Source organism: Sebastes umbrosus, chromosome 3 (assembly GCF_015220745.1).
Source record: "Sebastes umbrosus isolate fSebUmb1 chromosome 3, fSebUmb1.pri, whole genome shotgun sequence".
NCBI classification, from domain to species: domain Eukaryota; kingdom Metazoa; phylum Chordata; class Actinopteri; order Perciformes; family Sebastidae; genus Sebastes; species Sebastes umbrosus.
This window is the reverse complement of record NC_051271.1, coordinates 34,630,926-34,644,381: the sequence shown is the minus strand read 5'-3', so window position 1 is coordinate 34,644,381 and position 13,456 is coordinate 34,630,926. Positions and strand designations below refer to the sequence as shown.

Genomic DNA, 13,456 nt, shown 5'->3' with positions numbered 1-13,456 from the left:
GAGAAGACCAAAGCACAGGAAAGCATGACTCATAGACCTTCTGTTCACACCACATACAGTAAATTATTTCACACATAGAGATCTTAACTATTTAAATGTGCGTCAGTAAAAAGCATACAGAGTTTTAACCTGTTTATAGGCACCACTTCCTCAGAGGGTAAAACCTTCTAACACTCGGTTTCCCAGACAGGTGGAATCAACGGTAAGCGTCTTATCTGGTCCAGGTCTAATGGAGTCCTGAGGCTGCTGCTGTAAGAGCAGATGGTCAAACTGACACCTCTGCAAAGAGATGAGTCACCACCGCGAGTACGTACCTGGAGATAGCTTGATGTTTGTCCATCCTGGCCCTGTAGTCCTCGTTCTCCTGCTGGACCTTATTCAGACACTCCTCCAGTTTCACGTTAGTCTCCAACTGGGACACACAAAAGACCGGTTTGATGTATATGCATACATTCCTCTGAATTCTGTCAATATATCTATTGAAGTCGAGCACAAAACATGCAGTATGTTTTGTGCTCGACTTCAATTTGCACAAAAAGTGAAAGGTAATCAAATTTGTTTCTGAATATTGGACTCTGACAGCATTTAGGCCACAGTGGGGCGACTACTATGTGGTAGAGAAAGACTGATGCCCACCCGTTTGTCCATCTCCATGAGCTTCTTCTCCTTCTGGTGCAGCTGGTTGTTCTTGATCTCCAGCACCACCTTAAGACTCTCCAGCTCCTGCTCCAGGTACACTGTATGGGAGTCCTTCTGGACAAACAAACAAGTTGGATCAGTAATACTGATCATGGTCATGCTTATCATGTCATTATTGTGAGATAAGGAACACTAGGAGGCACATTTCCAATCCGGCCCCTCCACCCTCCCACTCCGTGGTGGAGTGAACTCCGTTTGTAGTCACACACACGCAGCTCAATGAAGCACTGTTCTTTAAGCTGTATAAATATAGCGGCCACTTCGGGATGGACTTCCCTCTCTCCGGCAAGAAAAAAAAAAATCAGAGTCAGAAATACTTTATTGATCCCCGGGGGGGAAATTGAGTTACGTTTTGCTCCCGTTCTAGAATATAAATATAAATATGTAAAAATAGAGAAATCATAAAAAGAAATACAATAAAAACAGTAAAACAGTGCAAATAATAATGCTGAAAAATAGGACCTATGCAAATCAAATAAATGCATGTATTTATAAAAATGCAAGAATAGTGTAAAATAGGAATATTAGTTTAAATATACTGTATAAAGTATAGAATCTATTTACTTTATGTTGTTGACGTCTGTATGACAAAGTAAAATAAATTAAATGTTTATCAGTTTTGCAGTAAATGTTTATACCGGTAATCGCACGGAACTGACATTGGATCGTGTTCCATGACAAACTCAAAACAGCAGCTGGTTAAGTCGGCATTGATGCAGCTCGCTGTTGGAGGGTTTTATAACCCAATTCCACTTTCAGCGAATTGGTTTGGAATGGCCCTTAATATGGTGGAACACGCAAACGGAGTGGAAGTAGGCGGGGAGAGGGTGTAGGGGGTGGTTTGGAATTGGGCCTAGATGTCAGTTCATTGGGCTCAAAATAAAGTTTGTGTGTGACTCTTCCAAAGCAGCAGGGGGAAGCAGAGAGACAGATTGAGACAGACAAACAGAGTCTCTATCAGTCTCCACTATAGTAACCATCTTTACCAGGTTCTTGTCACTGAGTATCAGCCTCCTCCTCTCCTCCTCTGCTCTCAGCTTCTCATTCAGAGCTTCCTTCTCTGCTGACAGCTCACATATTTTCTCCTGGTGAGAGGACGGAAGACAGAAGAATTACTGAGTGAACACTGAGCTTTGGTTCGTACATTACATTTAACTCCATTTACAGTCCACACACCACATACAACTACATCATCTTTTCTATCCATCACCCTTTAAACATCATCCTTTTATCCATCATCCTTTTACTTATCTATCTATCTATCTATTTATATTTATTTATTTATTTATTAATCTTGCCTTAATTTGATTTGCACCCTGACTGACTGCCAGCCACCCCCTCCCCTCTCAAGCACACACACTGTACACAGTCACATGATATTGATATTGATCTTTGCCCAGTTCTGTTGGTTTTTTAAAGTTTTCTTTATTTTTATTTTTATTTTTTACTTTATATATTTATTTATTTATTTTGTATCCGTTTTTATTTCATTTTGTGTTATTCACATTTTATTTTATTTTATTTGTTATAAGAAAAAAAAAAAAAATTCTCAACTGGCCGGGCATAGGCCATGCTACCTCCCTACCGGAGTGGGGTCCTCCTCCATCTCCTCTCTCCTCCCTGCAATGATGACTGCTTATGGATAGAAAACAGCAAATGCCCTGAACTATCGACCAGGCTCATGAATATACGATACGATATGAACTCTTTTTGCTAAACTATTCCTAAACAAAGCATTTCCCCTGAAGGATTGTTTCCTTCACAGGAGGATAATCAGGAAATGCTTTGTTTAGCAATAGTTTAGTGAGCATAAGGCTCCGCTCTCCTTAACGCCATTCCATTCTATGTACAATTCAGATTATTTTTGGGTGAACTATTCCTTTAAGTACAGTATGTTTGTGGTTCCAGGAACGCTGACTAGGAAAAGTTTAACATGACAGCTCACTTTACTTTAACCACACCAGTGTCAGTGGAGTTTGTTTCATTAAGACATTGACATTGTTGAAACTTTAAAGTGTGAATATATGAAGGTCTCTTACAGAGAGAGATGTTTCAGTCTCCTTCAGTGTTTTATTCAGGTTCTCCAGGTCTGTCTGCTGGATCCTCTTCAGCTCTGAAATAAACACAAACACACATTAGCATCAAGTGATGAAGCAAAATGGCTTATCAGTAATGAATCATCTTCAATACATTCATTCAATATATCAAAGTAATTAATGCTTGAACAGTTAAACATAAATCCCTTTAGACAGTCCTCAGTGTTGTGAATGACTGTGTTCTGCTGGTAACAGACTATTTCAAAGGTAGTGGATATATTTGTCCTGCACCCACCTTGTGTCGACGTCTCATACTGCAGTTTGAGAGACTCCATCTTCTGGCTGTGACTCACTTCCTGCTTCTTCCTCTCTGCTTCCTGTCGGCTCCTCAGCTCGTCCACCTGAAGGATGCAGGCGCAAAATCAGGGCGGTGCGCAAATGACTTTAGTAAAGCCAAGTGTAACTGCTGTAAGAAAGGTCTGATCCAGTCCTTCACGTTTACTGGTAGTTTGTTCTTGTCATTATGTGGTTATTACACATATTTAGAAAAAGCATTGCGATTCTCTTGTCACAAATCTTTAGATTAGACAGAAACTTGAAGTCTGTGAGTCAGTGGGAGGTGAGAAACATAACATTAAAAGTGTAAACACAAGGTTAGAACATGTTTCTGGAACATATTTTTAAAGGCTCCTCTCTGATCAAAGTAAAACTTGAGCCTCACATTCATGTTCGAGCTGCAGTCAGTTTATCGGTAACTGCAACCAACTGTATCAGAGATGTAACCATGGCGACGGTTATAAATCTCTGGCAGAGATTTTTTTTATGAGCAGCTGCGTGGTGTGTGCTGAATCTGAGCTTTGTGACTCACAACAAAGCTCCTGTGACCCAATCAGAGTTCAGTGTGTGGAGGATGGGATGATCTAGTGGAGACACTCTGTTTCCAGTCAGAGCTCTCTGCAGCGTCTTTGGTGGGCGTGCTTCCATCATCTCAGATAACAATGTTCAAGATTTAGAGATGATCAGACAAACACGCACTGACCACATATCAAACTGCAGACGTGTGAAAAGTAGGCTTCAGACTTGTAAAGCCCCCTGAGGCTAATTTGGGATTTGAGATAATGGGCTATATAAATGAAATTGGATTGAATTGAATGTTAGCTGCTGTCATTGTAAATGAGAGTTGGTTGAGGGAGTGTTGTCTATATCACCTGTCGTGTTCAACTCTGTTATTATTTCATAATAAAACTTGGTTTTATGGGAGAGACGCAGGCTGAACATTTTATGAGACTAACGGGCAACTTGTTAGACAATACGCAGAAGAAGAGTGACTGGAACCACATTTGATTGAAAAATGTGTGTGTATGAGCTCCCACCTGCTGTTCCATCAACATGCGGCATTTGTCAGCCTCCTCCTGGTACGTCTGGTGGACTTTGTCCCATTCTGTTTGGTAAAAACTCCTCAATCTGATGCACACAGAGAAACATACAGTTAGAGACACGAGAGAGAGAGAGTAGAATCAGTGCAGGCAGCATGGTAACACTGAGGAGTTACAGTTAAAAAAATAAAAATCCTATGTATGTGAGGCTGAGTGTCCAGCTGTGAGCACATCTGCAGAGGCGAATCCCACACCTGTCCTCCAGCTGCACTAGCTCCTCCTTGTGCTGCTCCTCCAGCCTAGTCAGGGCCTCCTCCGAGCTGACGCGCACCTCCTCCTTCCCTTTCTGCAGACGCTCGCAGCACTGAGACGACGCCACTGGAAGGATACGGGAAGAGCAAGAAGGAAATGTTAGTCTGTACTTCTGATTGAAAACTCTTTAAGCAACCTTGAAAGTACCTGGACTCTGGGCTGGGGATCAATGTTTCATATGACATTTATGACAGTAAACGATTCTTTAATAAAGAATGTACAGTACACAAAGAGCATGATCCAACCTAGCATTAACATTTTATGAAACTCTTGACAACAAGAAACGACCAACAGTTAAGAAACTAGAATCTAGAAACTAAATCTAATGCAAAAATATATATGTATACAAATGAGGACCAACAATCTACATTTATTGGATCAAGTGCTGCTCCAAACAATGAAATAATCTGATCTAAAGAAATAAGCTGTTTCAGAGACATAAGGAAATCTTTTCATCCAACTAGTCCAGCGGGTCAGATCTGGACCTGAGAAGAATCAACAGTTTGGTACACAACAAAAGATCTCCCTTAGATGTAGAGTCAGTCAGCCATCATTGAGCTACTATGTTGATCATTTTCCATTTTACTATTAATCACAGTGTCATATCCATAACACACATTACAATCATCATCACATTATGTCAGTCCAGACTACACTGAGGTGGGACATGCCTGAAGCAGTCAGTGTCTCAACAGGTAATGAATAACATATTTTACTGTGTGTGTGTATGTGTGTGTGTGTGTGTGTGTGTGTGTGTGTGGGTGTGTGTGCGCGTGTGCGTGTGTGTGTGCGTGTGTGTGTGTGTGTGTGTGTGTGTGTGTGTGTGTGTGTGTGTGTGTGTGTGTGTGTGTGTGTGTGTGCGTGTGTGTGTGTGTGTGTGTGTGTGTGTGTGTGTGTTTGTGTGTGTGTGTGAATTCCTCAGCATTCCCTGAGAACCACATTCCAGTTTAATTACTCTGACAGCAGACATGAGATCCAACCCTGGAACATCTGCAAGTCAGCTCAGAAGTATGCAGCAGGACTCATTCCTCTCATGACTAATCTGAATTCTCACAAGCACATGCACGCCTCCCTCTGTCTTAACCCATCATCATCACACGCCATTTTGATTGAAGTCTGTTTCTAAAAAAAATATATATATAAATAATAATAAAAAAATAGAGGGAGGACCTGGACTACCAAAGATCTCTGCCTCTCACTGCTTTTGGGTCATCTTCTCGGGACTCACACAGTTGACAGATTTTAAAGCAGTGATCTATGACTCAGTGCGTTATGTACTGGAGCAGCAGAACTGATCATCCACCAGCATATGGAGGCCATCACTTGAAAGGTACAATTGATCAAAAACCCCCCTGTACGCACACGTCGACTGTGCCTGGAATAACAATATATAACTGTGTGCTAACAACTGGCTGTAGCTGGAGCAGTTGCTGCTTCCCTCTGAATGGAGCTCTATAGTGAGAGTGAAAGCGCCTGTCACCATGGTGATGGAGACACAAAGCCAACGACAGCTGAGAGCAGCTTAAACACAAGCTATAGACCAGACAACACAAACTCTCTGTGTGTGTGTGTGTTGTGTGACAGCAGGTGCTTGGCAGGTGGCGGTGTAATATTATGACATCATGTTTCTTTTCTCAAGGATGAAAATGTCTACCTGCAGGGGTCATTTCTGGGGTCGTGAGGGGGAAGGAGGGCTTTACTGCTGCTCATTCCGACAAAATGAAAACACGAGACTGAGTGAATGCAAGAAAAGTCAATGAAACAAATAAAACAGACCACAACCCGCTCTACCTCTGAGCCACAGCCGCCCCATAGGCCTACAAAGGTCTACATATTGTCTAGTACTGTGTCTGAAATGCTGCCAGTGCATCGCTTGGCTTTAACCAACTTCTCTCCTCCAAATTTAACACGTTTTGCTTCCAACCGGTGGTTTAGCTTATATTATACTCACTCTAGAGGAAGAGCCACCGGGGTGTGTGCATTTGTAAAACTGTTTTCCATCTGTTCAAATTGATTGGTGTTCGTGTGTAGATTAGAACGCGCATTTACGACTACGCAAATTACGCATGTACAAATTTGTAAATCTTATTTTTCATCTGTGGATCATGTAATACACGTGTGACCACATCATGCTCGAAGGAGACCCTGATAAAGATGTATGTTGGTCGCAACGCGTTGGTCATTTTAAACAATTATTGCCATGTAAAATAAAGGCATTTTAATTTTGTTCAAACACTACAGTGTGCCTTGGATTATTTTTGAGGGAGACTTGCATTTTGTACTTTTTTCCACCCATGCAATGAGCCCTCCACAACACTGAATAAGCCCAATACACCTGAAGGAATCCAAAGAGCACCTGTATGTGATTACCACAGAGACCCAGCAGCGCTTCTACTCCATTGTCTTCACACACATGTGTGACCATTTTGAGATAATTACACTTCTAATAGTTGGTTACAGTAACCACCTAACATTACCGAACGAGACGGGAACAGGGAACGTATTTCTCGCAAAGTCTCCCGTCACAGGCTTGATTTTTTAAAGCCTGAAAACAGAGCCATGAGGAGGTGCAGAAGTCTAGTTTTCTCTCAGAACACTTGAATTACAATATGCTGAAAGGTTATCATGGAATTTTTGCCCAGTGATGCCAAAAATATACTGCCTACTGCCACTTTAACAGACAACTGTGTGTGTGTGCGCGTGTGTGTGTGTGGGGGGGGACAGCAGTGGTCTATACTTTGACAAAGGTCAAACACGCAGTAAAAGAAAAGATTATAGTCTCTGCAGCTCAGAATGATGGACAGAGGACAGTGGAAAGAGAGGGAGCTTTAAAAAGAAAGTGATGGTGAAGAGGAAAAGGCTTTCAGGATGTGCTCTGCTGCTGTGTGTGTGTGTGTGTGTGTGTGTGTGGGTGTGTGTGTGGGTGTGTGGTGCCTGGCATGTGCAGTATGCATGCGGTGTGAGAGTGTATCAAATACTCGAATATACTTAAATTACAGTCATGGTTATTTATGCATGTGTGTGCGCGTGTGTGTGTAGACATGCATGCATTTCATTTTGCTATGTAAATATAATACATATAAAGTGCATGTGAACACACACTATACTGTATGTGTCACCATGGTGTGGTAGCTTGACTGTCGGCGGGTGTGATCTTCTGTAATCCTGTTGTATCAGCCAAACAGGCAGAGCTGCTACTGACATGATACACACTCCCAGCTCTCCACACATGTGCACACATACAGTACATACCAGAATCAGTTAGTATATAGCACACAGAGCTTAATGTTATATTTAGTGGATGTCAGATTCAGATCTCCAAATAGAAACCTTAGCCAGAGGGACACATATGTGAAGACATATGTTCTTGTTTAAGATCGTGAACTGAATTATTAGACGGTCTACATACAGTTTGTGAGAAGATTCAAGTAGATCACTGATACAATCTATTCACCTGCCCGGTTTCACTTCTTTTCTTTGTTTGTAACCATCGAGGTTGAACTTGTGCATCGTCTCAATGACAGTTAAATGGCAGACAGCCAAGCTGCTGAGGAACACACCTCAAACACACATACGTATGATGGACAAGAAAATTGTTTCCTAATCATTTTCTGAAAACTCCCCATCAGTCAGTGCCATGTGATCTATTGTTATTGAAGGATTACTCATCTGCTACAATTATGTTGAATGTTCCACTTGTGATTTGAGATTATTCTGAAGGGCAGTGATTGACTGTGTGCAATTAAGAGAGGCCTTTGTGTGCTGATGCTGATACTCATACTAACTGGACTAGTGGCTCTTAAATGTGCTTTATTTATTCATAGAAATAACACAGAGTCAGTAACCTGCTGCCGTAGAGCTCGACTCTGTCCAGTCAGATGTGTGAAAGGAATACTCTATGGCTGCGGTCGAAAAGTCAAAAATTTACGTCCTAACGTCTTTTCCTAACCACGCCACTTGACCTCAATGGAAAGCATTATGAGGTCAAGGAAAGATGTGAAGGAGAATTCAGAAGGATTTAGAAAAAGACAACCGTGGTGTTTAGAGAATCCAGCTGCTCTTTCACTAGGTTCCGTAATTATGATGCGACGGCGGCGGATGTTAGTGACGCAGATCTGCAGTGGTGAAACTACAATGTTCTGAAAATGGATTACAAAAGGCGCTGCGTTCCTCCGTGGGCTGTTAAATAGGTCTTTCAGTGACAGGCTGCTTCACTTGCGGTTTGTTAAAGAGAGATACTGCAGGTCCTTCTGCTGCTGGAACACTTTATATCCACATATAATAAAGGATTATCTGACCTAATGTGGACAACCAAAAGATTGGATTTGAAATAAACAAGTGAATATATGATCAATATTGAGTTAATTGTTTGAGTTTTTGTGACTTTCATAATGTCACAAAAAAGAAAAGCAAAGTAGTTTCCATCAACTGGTTTGGAGCGAATAAACTCCGCTACAGCAGATTGGTCAGTATTTGGCGCTATAGGCTACATTAAACAGAGTAGAAGAAGCAGAGGTTGCGAACCGGAAACAAAACAGTTTGAATTGTTCTTTCGTGTCAGCTCGTATTGGCCATGTTTCAAGACAAGCATTCGCATGTTATGGGAATATCTGGGAAGACGCCAACAGCAGAAACAGCTCATCAGTCATGTGAGTTAAATGTTCGCTCCGTCAGAGTTAATTCGGCAAAGGCGTTTCCATAATCCACTTAGCGCATTAACTCTTTTTCAACAAAGACAAAAACTACCTCAAACAAGGGGCAAAACGTTTTTGAGCAATTTCAAACACTCAAACTCAGAGTCTTGGTGCTCTCTCGTCTCGCAGGTATCCCTGGATCAGGGTGACACCTGGATCAGGGTTACACATGGATCAAGGTTGTGTCTGCTGCCTGCTTGACACCCACTGCTACTATCATTATTATCAGCCTTTTTATTAGTAGTAGTCATATTTCTACTATTATTACAGCTATTACTACTGATATTTCTATTATCACTCTATCACATCCACTGCTATTGATTATTGTTATTAGTCCTATTTGTATTGAATTGAACTGAATTGAATGGAGGAAGTTTCCATACAGCTTTTTCTAATGTGATAAGAGTATGTGAATGGAAACATGGCATGGAGACTGCTACAGGCTCTCAGTTTTCTGGATTTTTTAACCTGTTTTGTAGTAATTAATCTAATGTCTCAAAAGTGAAATCCTACAACTCCAATCCAAATAACTCATTGATGTTATTGTATAATGTACGAGTCCTCGTGTGCAAATAAAAAAGTCCTGGAAACACAGGTGCACAGAGCAGATGACAGATGTGTTGACAGGTTGCGGCCTGTGCAGAGGAGCAGCTGCAAGTCAGTATTACAACAGAAATAACAGCAGCTTTTGAATGGCAGTTGACCTGTCCTTGATAATGTAAATGGACTTTTGGATTTATATATATAACACTTGTATGTGTGTGTCACATGCAAATGCACGAGAGACAGAGAGAGAGAGACAGAGAGAGAAAAAGAGAGAGAGAGACAGAGAGAAAGACAAAGAGACAGAGGGACAGTCAGAGAGAGAGACAGAGAGAGACAGAAAGAGACAGTTCAAACCAAACCAGTCAACCCGGGTTGAACCCTGGTCAGGACAATTCAGATACGACCTGGGTTACACCCGGGAGCAATGAATACCAATTAGCTCAGGTGTTAGAAATGGGAGGGGGGGGGGGTTACACCTCTGGAGGACTACAGGTTATTAACGCGGTGTGTTTCTGTGTAACGTAACGTCGGATGTCTCTCTCATTCAGCAGCCTTGTTATGTTCGTTTAACGTTACACTACGTTGTCCCAGAAACAGAGAGAGAGAGAGAGAGAGAGAGAGAGAGCATGATAGTGTGTGGATGTGTAGAAAGATGGTCTCTTACCCAGCTCGTCTCGGAGGTTTGCCAGTTCTTGCGACAGCCCCTTCTTCTGCTTCAAGGCCTCCTCGCGCTTCACAGAAGAGAAGATGAAGAGACTCAATTTAAAGTTAAATATGAGCATCAGTGCACACTGAGGCTGTGTCTAAAACAATTCACTATTCAGTACACTATGTTTTACTAGTTGTACTTTTCACAGATAAGTGATGCAATCACTGGATTCAAAGTTCACTGCAGGAAACATTCGTAAAAGGTCAGCTGTGGTTGTGAGCAGGAATGTAGTAAATCAGATAAAAGAGCTAGTGGGTTCCCAAATATTACAGCAAGCTTATGGACAGAGGGTGAGCAGATCCTGTCTTGTCTTAAAACAATCATGGATAAAAAACAAAAATCTTGTACTGCTCACAACAGCAGCAGCAGCAGCTGTAACTGACCTGAAAACATAAGGAAAGGGCTTCCTAGGCAAATAAAACTTGTAAAGGTCCCATATCATGCTGATTTTCAGGTTCATACCTGTATTTTGTGTTTCTACTAAAACATGCTTACATGCTGTAATGTAAAAAAACCCCATTATTTTCCTCATTCTGTCTGTCTGAATATACCTGTATTCAAGCTGTGTCTGAAACGCTGTTTTAGTACATTTCAACGGAATTGCAACAGAATTGCGTTGCTAAGCAACAGTTTGGGTCCATGTTTACTTCCTGTCAGCTGATCTCATTCACATACACTGCAGCAGGAAATAAACTGAGACACATTTAGAATGTTTACATTTAAAACCGTGTAATGGTCTAAATATTGTAGATTTGTGACATCACAAATAGACAGAAATCCTGACAGCTTATTTCAAACGCACAATTTCTGAAAACGAGTTGTGTGTATTTCTCCGTATATTGAGCATTTCGATACCTTCACAGTATTTATAACGCACTTAAACCTGCTTTATAATATAAAAGATATGAAAATCTTACTTTTTACAATATGGGACCTTTTAAGGTGAACTCCAATTAAGAATGAACAAAGAACATCTTGAAAAAAGCCTGTGATATCACATCCCTGCCCTGAAGGAACAGGAGCATACTGTTAATTTAACATACTGTCTGTCTCGCTGGTTTCCATTCTTTATCTCCAGTATTTATATTCATTTCACTCTCTACCACACACACACAGACCAACAAACACTTGATGAGCGTAAAAAGTGCACTGCTGCGCTCCAACACAGAAAACACAATATTACCATTCTTTAGTCCCACACCATTCACTCTTAGCACACACACAAACACACTTAGAAAATACCAGCAGCTTTACAACAGGAGTAGTGGAATTTACAGTGGAAACCGAACGGTTGTGCGCCTGCCTTCTTACACACACACACACACACACACACACACACACAAACACACGCACACACACACACACACACACACACACACACACACACACACAGAGCCATAAAGTCCATCTGTTGTCTGAGGGGTTAGTAAAGTGAAAGAGCAGACTTTACGGACGGAGGCAGCAAAGAGTGGGAACAGAGAACAGAAATATTTGGAGTGGTGAGAGAGAAGATGATGGTGAGAAAAAGATATAAATAAAAAAGAGTTCAGGCCCATTATCATGACATTCATGATCCAAATGAGACAGTCATGGTTTTCTAAACAGTTTGGTCTGAACACCAGCAGCTATACTGTAATGTGACTAATGTGTGAAAATACATGCGGCTGGCTTCCTGTAAAATGACCCGATTGTAGAGCAACTTCCTAATCCCCGACCTCTCCAGAGAGTTGATCACAGCTCGGACTGAGAGACCAACAGAAGTGAAGAGACTGAGAAGAGCACTAGCAGATGGATCTAAAGCAGAACCACACACACACACACACACACACACACACAAACACACCTTGCGTTTCTTCTTGCGCCGATGAGGGGGGACCTTGCTGGGCTTTGCATGGGCTTTGCTGGCCGTGGAGCCCATGTCTCGGTGAATGAAGACACAAACACCCTTCAAAAATGTCTTCGGTAGTTCCTCTCTCTCTCTGTCTCACTTCCCTCCCTCTATGACCAGTGAAAACACACACACTCTCTCTCTCTCTCTCTCCGTCCTCCTACTGAACGGGATACTCCCTCTCTCTCTCTCTCTCTGTTACTGACTTCCACTCCTCCCACTCTACCTGTTCACCCTGTCCTCCTCCTCCTCCTCCTCCTCCTCCTGCCTGGACACTGTATGATGGAGGAATGTGAGTTATTTCTGCACTACCTCCCTCTCTTATCTTTATTCTTATCTCCCTTTCTCTTGTTCCCGATCAGTCGTTTATACTCAAAACCGGTGTATCTGCATTTAATCAGGCCTCACTTCTCATCTCTACTCAAGAAAGTTTACAGGGACAATTCCTTTCCAACTGGCACAAACTCAAAGTTTTACAGCACTGAAGACAAGAACAAAAGAAAAACATATTTTTAAATTCAGGTTAGTACTCGTCTTTGTTTTCGTCTTGTCAAAGTACACCATAAAACCCTACTAACATTTTTAACTTAAAGGGACTATTTGTAACTTTCAGAAATGCTTGTTAACAGCGACACCTGTGGCCGTTAAGTCCACGAAAATCAGCGCCGGCCTCGCGCTTGCACCATCTACATAGACATGAACGAGCATCGCTCAAAACAGTGAGGTGACACACGGCAGCTAAAACCACAATATCACTCTATATTTCAGCTGCTTGGCAGTAATGTTAGCTGACCAGACGAAGGTCTCTCCATGAATCACTGCTGATCCTAGTGTTGGCTTTTCCTGCCTTAGCCCCGCAGCGAGTAATGCTGAAGTGAAAGCCGGAGGGAACCGGGGAGAGACCGGCACCCGGTCGGAGACGATAACGTTACTCGTTGCGGAGCCCCTTCACTTCACAAGACACGGAAAACCTCTGTTGGTCTGGAGGAGCTGCCGCAGTTATTTCTGCACAAACGTTAACTGTACATTCACTAGATATTCTCAGAGCTAAACTAACTCTTCTGCAGTGTGTAGTGAGCGTCTATGAACGTGAGGTGGAGCGAGAACGCGCGCGTTGCTTGAGTGAAGACAAGCAGGCAGAGGAGCGGTCTGAACAGCGTAGCCACACGCAAGCGCGCATGGGATCGCGACCCGGT

The 13,456-nt window shown here is 42.1% G+C and overlaps 1 protein-coding gene across 5 annotated transcripts in view; it reads right to left on the bottom strand.

The window, feature by feature from the left end:
* The window catches only part of LOC119484795 (microtubule-associated tumor suppressor 1 homolog), a 72,272-nt gene that overhangs the window by 2,175 nt on the left and 56,641 nt on the right, over positions 1 to 13,456 (bottom strand). For 4 of the 5 annotated variants that reach the window (XM_037763874.1, XM_037763873.1, XM_037763872.1 and 1 more), the window contains exons 10-17: positions 10,328 to 10,394; positions 4,366 to 4,489; positions 4,109 to 4,199; positions 3,031 to 3,136; positions 2,739 to 2,812; positions 1,686 to 1,784; positions 637 to 753; positions 315 to 412 (exon numbers count right to left, since the gene is read on the bottom strand). In XM_037763874.1, the coding sequence (XP_037619802.1) occupies positions 315 to 412; positions 637 to 753; positions 1,686 to 1,784; positions 2,739 to 2,812; positions 3,031 to 3,136; positions 4,109 to 4,199; positions 4,366 to 4,489; positions 10,328 to 10,394 (776 nt within the window). The remainder of the gene's footprint in view (positions 1 to 314; positions 413 to 636; positions 754 to 1,685; positions 1,785 to 2,738; positions 2,813 to 3,030; positions 3,137 to 4,108; positions 4,200 to 4,365; positions 4,490 to 10,327; positions 10,395 to 13,456) is intronic. The other variant, XM_037763877.1, reaches the window with a different exon arrangement.